We start from the raw sequence: 14,914 nt of genomic DNA, 5'->3' as shown, positions 1-14,914 counted from the left end.
GGCGGCGCTGTATCTACGAACATCTTTTAAGTTTATACGCAGTCAAAGAAAGCTCTCTAACAAAGTAATAACCACTTAAGTTATCAACGTGCGATCCACACGTACAGTTACAGTACGTAGTAGTGAATAGGGCATCAGCCACATGGGTCCTGGACTCCTTTGAGAAAGGTTTCCATGGCTAACTTATATTGATTCGGTTCCATTTCGTACATGTATTCTCTGACTGGATTATGATTATGATTTTTTTCATAATAGAGGGTATATGCGCATGCATAAAGTATGGCAGATCGAGTGACAAAGTGAATTTAATGTTGATTAAAGTGAAATAAATATGACTGTTCTGTTTGGATGTATGGGCTGCTTAGAGCTGTCTATAGGTGGGCACTAGATGACGTCCACGTACCTGACCTGACCTATCTGTAAGGTAACAATCGTACGTGGTCTAATACATTTGTGGGTCAATTGTGGGTCCTTAAATGTAAAAGATCAATCTCTTGATGACATGCATTGATTGATTGATTGATTGATTGATTGATTGATTGATTGATTGATTGATTGATCGATCATTTGATCAGACATGTAAACAGCATTTAGGTACAGTCAAACTATAAGGCTAAAATGTATTAAATTCATCAATTCATAGCATATGTCAACACGATAGAATAATAATAGGTCACATAGCCTCTCATCAGATATAAAACAAAAGAAGAAAAATGGAAAAATGTCAGTGACAGTGAATGTCTCCAGCTGTGAGCTGTTACTGTGTAAGCCTCTTCATTTTCATATCCTGTCAACTCTCTCTATACGAGCCAAAAGAGGGTGTTTTGTGGGAAGTGCATGGACAAGTGTTCTGTACACACTCCCAAAGATGATGGGTCATTGGGTCCAGAATGATAAATGGGACCGATGGGGTGGTGAAGTGAACTGAATCGTGATACTTGCGGGTTGTTATAACCCTGCATAAAACATGACTGTCAGTGTCAGCGTTCGCAGCTCTATTACGGGCGCCAGGCGGGGTTTGTTGTATGATGACACTTTGTAAAAGGGCGGCGCGTCACCGTGTGTGGCCCCAGCAATGAGTTTAAAGCTCCCGGCGGGGCCGAACAAGATGCTCTGTAGTCTAAACATTTAGCAGCAGCAGCAACATCAATTAAGGACACTCCTCTCAAAACAGCTCTGTGGATTACTTAGCCATTATGTCCAACTCGGATAGAGTTGTATTGGCTCTGGGCGGAGCAGGCACAGTGGGCTCTGGGATAGTTAAAGGATTGCTTGATAAAGGTAAGATAATAAGATATATACGGGCTATTAACACTTCTACTACTCATCGTGGCAGCTGCTTAGCACAGAGCTTATAGGCCAATATGTTTACGGGCCAAAAGAGAGTAGGCCTAGGCTAGAGACCATTTAGGCTGGTCATTATTTTTGGCAAGTTTTATTTATTTATTTTTAGGAGACTGACTGCATTGCCAGACAAATACTCAGATTTTGTTTTAAATAATAAGCTAAATGTTTTTGATATAGGCTATTAACATTTTGAAAGCTCACTTAAAACATTCCATGCATTCGCTCCAAAATTAGCTGCAGATGAATATCTGGACTGACTCACTGTATAGTATACTGTACTGTAAAATGTAATTTCAAGAATAGGCTATAGTTTCTGCACAGTCTGGTTTCTATAGGCTAATTCCATGCTTTATTTTTATGAAGTACCTTTAGGCCTATTTTTTTCTGATTTCTTTAAAATATTTTAGCTACTAGGCTATATTACATTTTAGAATACAACTTCACATTTTTAATAGGCCTACATCCTTTGTGCTAATCTTTCTCAACCTATTTCTGTAAATTATTGCATTGACCTGAGCTCAGACTCTGTAATATCTTATTGTGTTGTGGTGATTTGGGGTATTGTTTTTTCAGTGTGCCCAAATGTGAACTGCATGTGGCAAAATAACTGCTTAACTGCTTTTCAATCAGTTTATGCTTGTGTGAAGTTGGATTCATTTACCATTTTACCTTTGGCTTGAATGAATAAGACATGTTGAACTGGACACAGATATGCTGCTGCTATGCAACAGTTCATATTAGCCTAATTAAGATTTAGACTATTGTAGATGAGTGTCTAAATATTAGGCTAAATTCATACATAACTTGCATAATATTTAAACTTAAAGGACCACTTCACCACTTTTCAACCTATCTTCATATAATAGGTCCTCACTAATAATCATGATAAAATGGCACGATTATTTTCCTACTCAGTCTGTGTCTCATAGAAGGGCTGTGGGCAGTTTAGAAACCGTCCTCCAGTGACATCATCATTAGGCAGATTTCTTTTAAACAAGATTTATTTTTAATTATTTTATCGTGAGAACGATTGCTTCCATTTTCGCATTGCAACTTTTCAGGACTAGAAAGCCTGCAGTTTCTATTAGCTTGTATTCCCCATCGATGATGTCACTGGAGGACGGTTTCTGAACTGCCCACAGCCCTCCTATGAGACACAGACCGAGTAGATTTTTAGTGAGGACCTATTATATGAAGATCGGTTGAAAAGTGGTGAAGTGGTCCTTTAATAGTACAAAGTCACCACCATCTGCTGTTTGGCATGTTTATCCAACCAACAATGACCTATTGACCTTGATTAAAACAATGTAGGCCTAAGCCTATTACCGGTAATGCATGTTCATGTCATTGGGATTATACTCCTTTCTGTGTTAATGGATGTGATTTTATCTGTCTACACGACATGGATTAATAAATACATAATCTGCATTGGTATGCATCCATGCAGGATGGTGCCCCTCTATAGCTTATTCTGTATATATTCTATATTCTGTTTATACAGTATAATGAGTGTGTGTGTGTGTGTGTGTGTGTGTGTGTGTGTGTGTGTGTGTGCGTGTGTGTGTGTGTGTGTGTGTGTGTGTGTGTGTGTGTGTGTGTGTGTGTGAAGGTTTCAAAGTGGCGGTGATCTCCAGAGATAATAGCCGATTGGAGAGACTCCGATCATTCGTCTCTCCCAGTACAACAGCAAACCTGACCACCATCGTTGGGAATGTTGGTAAGGGAGAACCGCCGTATACCTCTGAACATCGGCTTGTCTGTCCATCTATAGACCAATTAGTGGAGCAGTGCCCTATTAGGCCAGGTACTGCCCAGGGCACCAACCCTCCGTGGATTCATCTTATACACTTCATCATCTTATTCCAAGGCATAGAGGGGCGGATTCAAACTAGCGCTATATAGAAACCGGCCAGGTCATGGGTTAGATTCCCGCTGGGGACACTGTGGGCGCTGGGGGCGTGTTCCTTCCTCCAGTCATGTTTCAGTGCCCATACCCGAAAGTTGGCGAAAGGGCCTTTTCTGTGTGGAGTTTGCATGTTCTCCCCGTGTCCCCTAGGGTAGGTACCCTCACAAAAAACATGCAGTAATCCTGGTCTCTAAACTACCTCCCCCTGGCCAGCCAGGGCACCTGATGGAGGGGAAAGGAACTGGTCGGAATAACGTGTTCCTTCCACGTGCTACGTCCGGCCGGGGAAACTCTCCCCTGTCATGGTGAAAAGAAGCAGCTTGGTCTCCTCATGCATAGAAGGAAGCATGAGGTCAGTCCGCTGCCCCCCCAGGTTGGCAGAGGAAGTGTAGCGCCCAGGATTACATTAGATAATTGACACTGGGTGAAAATATGGGTTGCAAAATCGTGGGATATAAAAAAAAGAAAAAAAAGATGCTGGCTCCCTATTGGTTTACCAACCTATGTGCCCGCGAGTGGAATTTGGCATCTTTGTGACGCGACTGTGTAGGAGCGCCCACCCTCTGTCAACCTGGGGAGAGCCCTGAACTGAGCTCATGCTTCCTTCAATGCATGAGGAGTGAGCAGGCCAAGTTTCCCCGGTAGGATATAGCGGGCTGTATTTTGCGTGTCTTAAGTACCAGGGCAGGTCTTATTCCTTAACTTGAGTAAACTAAAGACCTGGAGGCGTGATCAATGCCATTTGGCTATTCTGAGTGGCCAAAGAGCATTGATCACGCCTCCAGGTCTTTAGTTTACTCAAGTTAGGGAATAAGACCTCATCAAAACGCATCATGGGTCCGCGAGGCTAGTCCATCTATCATTCCATCTATAGCCCAACACACAGCGTCTGTTAAGCGGGTGCGCAGTATTGCTGCGCGTCATAGCCGCACAGCAACACCCACAGGACGCGGCGTGCTACCGCACGGCTGGCCAGCCATGCCCACGGATTGGAAAATAGAACAGAGGCGTATCGGAGCGTCAGGCGAGGCGTGAACGTGTGCCAGTGCACGTCTGACGCCGCCGGTGTGGGATAGGTTCATTGAAAATAACAGAGGCGGCTGTTTTGAGGCGCAGCGTTCACAGACGATGTGTGTTGGGCTACAGCGGCGTATCGGAGCGTCAGGCGAGGCGTGAACACGCGCCAGCGTGTGTCTGACGCCGCCGGTGTGGGATAGGTTCATTGAAAATAACGGAGGCGGCTGTTTTGACGCGCGGCGTTCACAGACGGTGTGTGTTGTGCTTGACATGCATAAATATCTATTCAACCACATACAGTACTGTACAGTAAAATAAATAAATAAACCCAAATGGACTGGTATTTCAGAGGTCAATTATTGCAGTGTACATTAATTGATTTCTAAATACATCTTAACTGTTTCATCAACTCATCCAGAATCTCTCTTCTCCTGTTATGCTAGTGATCTACATCTACTCATCCCTCCTTCCTTCAGGATTATGCTTTGTACCTAAGACTGTTCATTCAATAACGAAAACAGAGTCAATTTGATGCTGAAGTCATTCTGTATTTAAGGCAGCCGTCATTTTGTAGTCCTACGTTACGTCCGGGTCCAAGTGGCCCCAGCTCCCGTCTGCTTCTCATTGTAAATAGCAATATCTAAACGCGTGAATCTTTTTACAATGATGTTATGTTTCAGAAAGGAAGCCATTGAGGGTTTAAAATGGGTCTTACTGCTTCCAACTCGAGTAGAACTATTAATGTCCATGACAAAGAATATATATGATGTGGACTCGGAGACAATAAAGACTATTATTATCATTATTATTGAAGGTGGTAACAGTCCATTTGCTCAGTACAATATTTCGGGGGCATGTGCAGGGTTGAGTATGTTAAATCTAGTTTGCATTAATACGATCTCTAATGGAGGATTTAGTTGACACAATGAAATAAAAATAGTGATAGTATTCAGTGTGGGGCAGACGGCCTGTCACAGCCAGATTTGGGAGACCAGTAGCTTTGTTGTTGCAAGGAAAGTGGTAAAATGAGACTTCCGTGGTTGTTTTAGTCTCAGATTTAGTCCGACGGAGGGACACAGTCACACAGTATAACTCTATGGGGACACAGAAGCGACACAAGTAGGACCCAGAAGTATCTCTGGAGGGGGCGCTTGCCGCTTACGTCACGGCTAAAATACTGAATAGCACATAGTCATAGAACAGGGAATATCTTTGTCTCAGGACATGTCACTTGGCTGATGACCGCTACACTCCACCTGCACATAGGTGCACATATGAGAATATTAACAGGGCTAGAGAGGGTGATTGGAGTACTATTGGAGGTTGCACAAGTCAAGGTGAACGAGCCAAAGCGATATAACCAGGGGTTATGTGTTTGCTTTGACGTAGACTCGAGCTTACATGTGCTTAAGGAACTGGAGGAGACGTTTTGATGAACGGGTTAAGTGGCATCGTGAGGACAAGCCATGAAAGGTGCATGTTTTAAATTAGCTTTGAGAGAGGCAGATCAGGTTTTCATTCTGAATCATTAAAAAATAAAAACCGGAGATTAAACATTGTGTGTGTCATAATCCAAGAAAACAACCCTTTCTCTCTCTCTCGTGCTTTCCATGTGTTTAGGTTCAGAGGAGGAAGCAGAGAAGGCCAAGCAGGCTCTGCTGAAATCCGTTGGGAAGGTGACGGATATCGTGTCATCTCTAGGCTTCAGCTGGTGGCAAGGAGGGCCGCCACACACCCAGACCCTCAAAGACTTAAACTGGGTGAGAGGCTGAGCACATACACGCATGCACACACTACTTACAGTATGCCTCTCTTGAGTCTCTTCCTGCCCTCTTTGCTTCGATGCCAAATGGAAATTAGTTCTCAACCTTTTTATTAATTTGTTCTGTATGTCTCTATACTGCCGCTGCAGTGGTATTCAGCGGTGTATGTGCATGCTTTCACACTGACTGTTACAGGTCAATTTATATACTTAAGTTAATACTCACGGTTGTATGGCATGCTATTACACAATGGCCTTCTGTGTAGTGTGTACACCTCTTTTTCAACCTGCTTCCATTTCTCCAGGTCATTGAGACTCTGCTCTTCAGTACATTTGTGTCATGGAAAGCCTTCTTCCCCTTGGTGAGGGATGACTCCAACTGTACCTACACTTTCATTACAGGTGAGTGAGTGAGTGTGTGTGTGTGTGTGTGTGTGTGTGTGTTTATGTGCGTGCGTGCGTGCAGTACATGTGTGTCACATTAGAATCAGAGGTATTGGTACTGTTTACGATGTGGCTCCTATGGGACAAGCGGTCTAGAAGAGGGACTGTCTGTCTGTCTGCCTGTGTGGGTGTCCAGGGCTAATCTTGAAAACCACCAGGACGGATCACTGATCAGTCCTGGTGGTTTGCAAGATTAGCCCTGTATAACCCCAGTGGCAAATCTCTTACACACGCTGCCAGTATAGGCCAAGCAAGTAAACCGCTGAATATCTGACAAATATGTTTTATATATTTTTAAGTTACATTATCTACTTGAAGCTATATGGTCTCCAGCAAAGTAATTCCAGTCCATTTGTACACTCTCAAGAGTTAAATGAACACTAAGGACTTTACAGTGTCGAGTGGGGGACAAAATAATCAAATGAGGGTCTGTGTGCCCTAATTTATAACAAACTACTGCAGGGTCCTTGAAATCAAAAAGGTTGAGAATGACTGTGCTGTGTGATCATACAAACAGTAAGACTGCGTGATGATGATGATGATGTATGGTTCCACTCTCTGTGATAAAGGTGGTGCAGGTGAGAAGTTGCTGATGCCGGGCACAGGCTTCCTGACTGTTGGAGCAGCCAGCACTCTGGCTTTCTGCCAGGTACTGCGAGAGGAATACCCAGATCTGCCCTGCAAACTCAACCAGGTGAGGCTGCGAGTGCTGCGAGTGCAGGCTCAACGTAATTAAGTGCATCATTCTCTGTATGTTTGACACTCAGTTCTCAAATGCAACATTTGGCAAACACGTCTCAACTTCACACTTCTACATGTTGCCTTGTTTTAATGAGATTTAAAAACCCATTTAGACCTGACGCCTTCTAAATTAGCCCTTCACTAAATCCCACCCCAAAAAGCGATTGTCCAATGCCAATCCAAATAGTTTAGCAATGCTTGCTATGCAGGTCAAGCTTTCTTCTGCTGCTAACGTGCCTATTGGACAAGGATGGGTTGGGGAGGGACTTAGTGAAGGGCTAATTCTGACCAAAACTTTCTGGAAAATCCCAGATTATCATTTACCAAAGATAATGATAATAAAAGAAAATCTATAGCAACAGCTAATGTTACAAAATGGGGTTCTCGGATTGGTTCTGCTGTTTACGGCAATCCTAAAAATCAGTGACATCTAAAGCAGTTATACAGAAATATCATACTGTCTGTAACTAATCCCTTACATCTTTCTATCCCCATGTGCCCTCCTCCCTGCGTTCCACCTCCCACCCTCCCTTCCCAACAGCTATAAATCCTGTATATGTCCCAAAGGAATGGGAAGAACAATCTGGTATATACCCACTTATAAAACAGAAATGGATACATTCTCCTTCTATAGCACTGCCACCCCAGTGTGGAATGCCCCTTTAAAAAAAGGCAGATCACTGTCTTCCTTTAAAACAGGCCTGAAAATCCACCTTTCAGTGGGCCAAAGAAAGGGAGAGGAAATGATCACTTCTCCCTTAGACAGGTGTTCACCCTCCCCCACTTTACACCGCTCTTTTTTCTTCCACTCATATACATTTGTTTTATATTTTGTGATTTTTCATGTCATGTTTATGAATTGAATACATAGGTCCCGCATGCCAACAAGACCTTTTTGGTGCATTTTTGGTGCTATCCCTTTAGATCAAGTGTTTGACTGTACTTTGCTGTTTACATTTATGTCTAATAAAGCATTCAAACAATCAATCAATCAATCAATCCCTGACCCTTCCTCCGTTTGTTGGTTCTGGCAGGTGAAAATTGACGCAGGCGTGGCCCCGCCAGAGCGCATGTCCCCTGGCTTCCTTAATCACCTGGACCTGGGCGAGGCTGTGGCTGCGCTGGTGGAGAGACGAAACACCTCACACGGGGTCTTCAACATCAAATGCCCCGCAGACTTAAAAACTATCCTTCTAGAGGGGAACCCTTAAACCGGGAACCTTGCACAACCCTACTTTAGTTGCCATGGGGGGGGTAACTGGGGACAAACTTCTCCTGAGACAAAACCGCAGTGTGTTTAGTTAATTTGCTCGTGAACACAGTAAAATCATGAACCCTGTCCATTGCTTGCATTTCTACCATTAGCCGCTGACAATTCTGCTGTTGTTCGATCTGCTGTCTGTTTTACAATTATTACTGTTTGCATGTGTGGTTCCGTGTTACTTACTGCATAAAAGGATTAATCACAGATAATTTACTATTCATCTTCTCATCTTTGCTAACTCCTCTTACAATTACAATGTTGGGTTTAATGATCACACGTTGACTGCTGACATACGTGTAAGTATTTTGTTACATTAGGGTTAAGTTGACTGAGGTACAGTCATACAATACATTATACTAGGATAGACGGAACACTGCAGAACGGAGAGAAGGGTGTGAATGTGTGCATATGAAGTGTGCATGTATGCATGCGTGTGTGTGTGTGTGTGTGTGTGTGTGTGCGCATGCATACTACAGTATATGGTATGCATGGTGTCTTTATGTGCATACATGTGCCATGTGTATGCATGTACATATAATCATAAACGAACCATTACAAAACATATTCACAAAAAAGAAACACATTTTTTCCTCAATTTTAATCAGACTTTTAGCAACACCTATTTGGTTATCAACCAGAACTATGACACAATGACAGGTTGAATGCATAGCACCGATTCACGCTCTTTGAAGAACTCCAAATTATTTTGTGTTATACTGTAAAAATGCTATGTGTTAATTTAAACTTAAGCGTTAAATTAATACTTAACTTTGGGGCGACGAAATCAACTGTAGATATAGTCCAGGGGTTCTCAACGTTTTTGGCTGGGGACCCCCGGAAATGCTTTGGCCGTATGTATATACTATCTAAACTCTTAACCCATTCTGACCTGAGATCAGATTCATACGAGGTTTCCACTGGACACACACTGGTCTGATTAACCCATTCTGACCTGAGATCAGATTCTAAAAATGTCAGTCGTTCTTCGATTTTTCAAAAATAGCAGACCTACAAGCTCGTATCGCGCCACTCGGTGGCGCGATATGAGCTTGTAGATCTGCAATTTTTCAATAGCTAAAGCACAACATGATGCCGACACCAAAATGGGTGCCCGTTCAGAATGGGTTAATTTCCATTTTCCAGCCATTCAGTTGCAAAAACATAAATTATATATATATCGTTTTTATTTAATTCTTATTTTGGGGACCCCCCAAAATAATTTGGCGACCCCCCCCCGGGGGGTCGCGACCCACGGGTTGAGAACCCATGATATAGTCGACTGAAATCGTATGATATTTAGTCAACTAAAACTAGACTAACATTTTCAAGTGACTAAAATATGACAAAAACGAAATTAAAATGTATTCAAAAGACTGTCTCTGCATGCGTGTGTGTGCGTGTGTGTTTTGTTGGGGAGGGGAGGGGAGGGGGGTCCTAGCGTGACTCTCTGTCCTGTTCACAGGGACCAACATAGACCCCCTGTAGAGCCCATTCTTTAATCTGCCATCCAGTTATGTGGGACAACGTATCCTGTACAATACATGCATGTGTGGAATTACAGGGGAAATTAAGGGGGGGGGGGGCATCAGAAGGGGGACATTGTTGTTTGTTTATGCCTACATGTTTCTGTAACAGAATTTTGCCATGCCAATAAAACGCTTGTACTGAGGTTTCAGGCTATGCTTGGATAACTATAGTACGTCTGTGTGCCGAGCGGAGTGGGGGTGTCAGAGGCGGCCGATTAGTGTTTTTTGTGTTGACGTTGTCGGCTGACAGCTCATTTAGGCCACAACATAACGAACAGCGGGGGAGATACAATACAACACTGAACCCCTCGTCCTTTCTTTTCCTCTCTGTCCCCTCACTCTCTTTTCCTGTTTTCCCCCCTCTATTTCTCCCTTTGATTTTGACTGCGTATCTCATTCTAATAGGAAAAGAAAACTGCCTTTTGTTTGAACGCAAAAGAGACAGAGGGGTCAGAAAGGCCTCTGGCGAGACTCATCAACGTAGAACAAACAGGCTTGTAAATATTGAATGAATGCAGTCAGGGGAGAGGAATGGGCAGAAAAAGTGTGCTCACATGAGTGGAGAGGCAGAAAAAGGAGTTGTTGCGAACGCAATGAGCACTAACTATGAGACCCAGCAGATCATGTCTGTGTGTCTGTCCCGCTGTGACACCACCCGCCCGCCACCAGAGGGCGCAGCTGTAGCACACACACACACACACACACACACACACACACACACACACACACACACACACACAAACAACCACACACACACACACACACACACACACACACACACACACAGTAGAAAACTTTAAAAAATTACTAACTAAAAAGAAAAAAAAAGTACGTAATTTATTCTAATTGTTGTTATTGCAATTTACGAGCTGCGTTCGCTTCCCGCGTTTGCGCGTCTTACTTGTAATGTAAGTAAGTATGAAATTGTATATATTTGATCCTCTGACGTAACTAACTGAGAGACTCATCTCTCTCAACCTGGTTTTGTGGGGTGCACAAAACACGAATCTAGTGTTTGGAGAGAATATAAGACCAAAATCCTCAGATAACATAAAAACAAGTTCAACCAATATATAAAAGTGATCACAATCCTACTGTGCCAGGTAAACCATTTCTATTCTTCTGTTGGGATTGGATTTGTTCAGAATGTAATGTCCCCATATACTGTACCATGGCGGTCCCTGCTGTGACCAGTCCAGATCTCAAATCAATCAAGAACGTTTAGGAGTGGGCCTTGACATAATAGCAATCTCCTGCCATCTTCAATAATCAAAAGATAGAATATCTTGTAGAAGACTTGTGTCACATCTTTCCTATTGTATTCCAGTCACTTGTGCCCTTGTACCCAGTTAAGTTCTTTATGCTGGTGTTTCCTTTATTCCTGTAATTGTAAGATTTGAATCTCAGTTATTCGACTTTCAGGATAAATATTCACAGACATAAACGTAAAGCATATGAAACATGATATAATCAGCTAATGGTTCAACGCCTCTGTGACATGGAAGCACATTTATCAAAAGACTAAATCCATGGCAGCAAGGCGAGAAGCACAGTTAAGCGGTGGTGGGTGTCAATGGGTGCGATCTCTGTTTTCGATTAAGAGAGCAGGGTGGCTTATGCCTCAAAAATGGATATGAGTGAGATGGATTAAAAATATTGAAACAGATGGGAAGAACAAACACAGGCTCTTGGCAACATTGCACTCCACATTTCGTGAGACTGCAGACTGAGAGACCTCACTAAAGCTGAAATTTGTTTTAGGCTTTTCTGCATTTATTGATAATTTAAAGTGAAGACTAACAGGAAAGAGGATGGGAGAGAAATGCAGCAATGGTTGTCACGAACGGGACTCGAACACGCAACACGCTGTCAGGCCAAAGCCTATCTGTGGCATGCGCCTGGACCACTTGGCCAGCAGGCGCCCCTGGAATTTTCATTTTCTAAAAACAAGTCTCACGTTGACGGGCCAAGTGACCACCACAAAAGGTAGAAACTTTAAATTTTAAACTGCTAGTTAGTGGATCCACTTTTTGTGTGGGAACTGGGAAGGCATGGATAGGTGTTGTGTATTAAATCTAATATACACTATACAGAATACAAAAATAAATCTTGAAAGATCTTTTAAGATTGAATATTTAGGCCTTTATTGATAGGCGAGTAGACTGACAGGAAATGGGGGAGAGTAATGGAGAGTGACACGCAGCAAAGGTCGTCAGGATCGGGACTCGAACCCGCGACACGCTGTCAGGCTGGCATTGCAGAATAGGGTGCCTGGACCACCACATTGGCGTCCAGGGCCGGAAATTGCAGAATTTTCATTTATAAAACATGACCAATTAGTTACTTTTGGCAAGCATGCAACGAACAAAGGACAATCAACCTGGTTTCCCTACTTAGTTATACCGGGTATCTACAGTAATTAATTGCATTTTTTATGGCGCTTTTCTATGCACTACGTGCCTACTCAAAGCGCTTACAATGGTTCATTCTTTCATTCATACATTGGGAGGTGAAGCGGCGAACAGTCGACGCCAGCGTCCTCACTTCCCACCCCCAATCCAACCCTTGATGCTGAGTGCCAAGCAGGGAGGCACTGGGTCCCATTTTTAGAGTCTTTGGTATGACCCGGCCGGGGATTGAACGCGACCTCCCAGTCTCAGGGCGGACACTCCAACCACAAGGCCACTGAGCTGGCAGTATGCCATGATTCTAGGCAAACATTAAAAAAGGAAGAAAAATGATCTACCTTGTCGATGTTGATTCATCGTACAATAAAGTATATGGGGTTTAAACCTAACTGCAAGTGTTCAACAGAGTGTGGGGCTACATGCATGCTTGTGGCAGTGCGTAGGAATGCCACCCTGTCCTCTCTCCTGGGACTAGTAAGTCACTATAACGGTGACAGGGAAGAGAGAGGGATGGAATCAGACCAATATCTATTTAATAACAGCTGGCTGAACGTGTGGTGGTTTGGCTTGGAAACCACCACTATAGACTTGCACACCCCAGAGGCTTGTGTCATGTTATTGATGGCTATGCTTTGAAGTCAGAGGAACGTGCAGTCATGCAATCTCAGGGTCGTCAGGGTGTGCCCCCACAGTTCAGAGCAGGACACACACGCACTCACCCTCACAAAAACACATGCATGCCTGCAGCCCTGAGTGCTCACACACACAGACACACACACACTAACTCAATCATAATGGGTTCAGAATTTGAGGCCAAATGTTGAGTGACAAATTAATTTCTGCAGTTACTGATCAAAAGGGGAGAGAGGCAGAGAGATGGAAGGGGAAGAAAGCAAAAGGGGGTGAAAGAGGAGGGGTGGATGATAGTGAGGGCATATCAACTCCTGAGTCAGTGAGGCATGTGCTTTTTCCTTTCTGTAGTCTAGACAGTAGACAGAGCACTGTTTGACAAACAGAGTCATGACCCATTTTGTGTCGCAGACCTATCTTTATTGGTTTGTGAATAAATATATTTTTGAGGGGCGCTAGCCTCTCCTATGCCCAGCTTTGTCCGTTTGTGTGAATCCAAATAGCGATTATTTGATTGGCTGAGCAAAGTACATATTGAGGATAAAAAGTGAAGACAGAAAGGTGAAGAGGCAAATTGCGATTTGCCGGAACAAGAACAGCCCTCACTTCACATGGGTGTGATTCGTTGCCTAATGGGTCGACGTCACAAATGTTAAGTTCAGGACTTGCGAGGCGCACCAATGCTTCTGGGGGCCACATCAGGTCCCCCCAGGGGCGCCATTGCACCGACCAGCACTTATAACTTATAAACACCAGGGGCCACGTTGCCCCCCCCCCCCCAAGGAACAAGTCAGGGGTTCCCGGGGGCCACAGACCCACCGCTGCTCCAAACTGCACCGAACTTAAATTAGTGTTACTACTCTTCAAATGGCCATAACTTGGTGGCAATTGTTCTGATCAGCACAATATAGGACTTGAAGGCTGCATAGCAGTCTGAAAATAATAAAACGTCAAATGTTGACATTTCACCCCAAAAAAACGAACTTTTGTTTAATTGTGAACATTGCCAGTACAAGGCAAGCGCACAACACATTGTGATGTTTAGAGCTGTGAGCAATTAGTTGATAACTAGACTGCCGGGGTGTCAGCATACTCGGGTGCCACTTAAGTCAGGATTCAGGAACGATGCAAGTCATTGCATTGATGCATTTAAATAAGGTGCACATAAAGCAGTTTCACATAAAGCAGATTGAAGTTTCTCCCTTTCTCTTTATTGTCTTCTCTCTCTCACATGCACTCAACAGTTAGTAGATACATTTCCATCCAAATAGTTTAATAAAAAACATTCATAGGTTTTCAAAAGCAAAGTAAAACGATGACAATTGTCCACAGTAAAATACACCCTAGATTCATGACCTTTTCTATTATAATTAAACACATTTTAAACATATGAAAACTTTAAATATATTTTTGGTGTTAATGTCAAACAATGCAAGTAGTAGCTTATATAAATCAACAACACAATCTCAAACTGAGCATTTTCACATTCTTTTCTGGACCCATTTGAAAAAAAAGAAATGATATGGTAAACTGAAAGAATAAAATTACAAATTAAAAAGAAAAAAGCTATATGAGCACGATATGCTTTTAAGTTAAGACGATTAGTGGAAAAAGGAAATTCTGTTTTTTCAATTTTCTCAATTTAACATACAGACAGAGGGAAATATTAATTTAGCCAGTTACAATTTAAATTAGTTAAATTAACACAGAAATATTTGAGTGTACATAACTTCTTCAAGTGAGCCCTCATAACATTATACTGCATTGTATTTAGAAGTACAATGCTCTAATGTATGCACAAATTACATTGACATTATTATTTTCCCCTCGAGTGCTGCATTGTCAACCACTACTTAAATCTCAAATTCA

The 14,914-nt window shown here is 42.9% G+C and overlaps 2 protein-coding genes across 2 annotated transcripts in view; both read left to right on the top strand.

Annotated features, from left to right (window-relative positions):
• The window catches only part of hsd17b12a (hydroxysteroid (17-beta) dehydrogenase 12a), a 344,773-nt gene that overhangs the window by 315,081 nt on the left and 14,778 nt on the right, over positions 1-14,914 (top strand). The gene's annotated exons all lie outside the window — the stretch shown is intronic.
• On the top strand, positions 1,073-8,476 carry LOC310857688 (peroxisomal trans-2-enoyl-CoA reductase). The gene is made up of 6 exons (XM_083763476.1): positions 1,073-1,281; positions 2,957-3,064; positions 5,891-6,030; positions 6,338-6,434; positions 7,046-7,170; positions 8,252-8,476. Exons 1-6 carry the CDS (start codon positions 1,197-1,199, stop codon positions 8,426-8,428), a joined length of 732 nt encoding a protein of 243 aa, XP_083619602.1. The 5' UTR covers positions 1,073-1,196; the 3' UTR covers positions 8,429-8,476.

This window comes from Protomyctophum parallelum (assembly GCF_964188405.1).
Source record: "Protomyctophum parallelum genome assembly, chromosome: 4".
In the NCBI taxonomy this organism is placed as follows: Eukaryota; Metazoa; Chordata; class Actinopteri; order Myctophiformes; family Myctophidae; genus Protomyctophum; species Protomyctophum parallelum.
Note: the sequence above shows the minus strand (reverse complement) of the source record. Positions and strands in the feature narration are given on the sequence as shown.

Excerpts from the sequence above, each read along its gene's own strand:
- LOC310857688 (XM_083763476.1), top strand. The coding sequence starts at position 1,197 with ATGTCCAACTCGGATAGAGTTGTATTGGCTCTGGGCGGAGCAGGCACA. Across the intron at positions 1,282-2,956 it reads TAAAGGATTGCTTGATAAAG|GTTTCAAAGTGGCGGTGATC; the intron begins GTAAGATAATAA and ends GTGTGTGTGAAG. Across the intron at positions 3,065-5,890 it reads CACCATCGTTGGGAATGTTG|GTTCAGAGGAGGAAGCAGAG; the intron begins GTAAGGGAGAAC and ends CCATGTGTTTAG.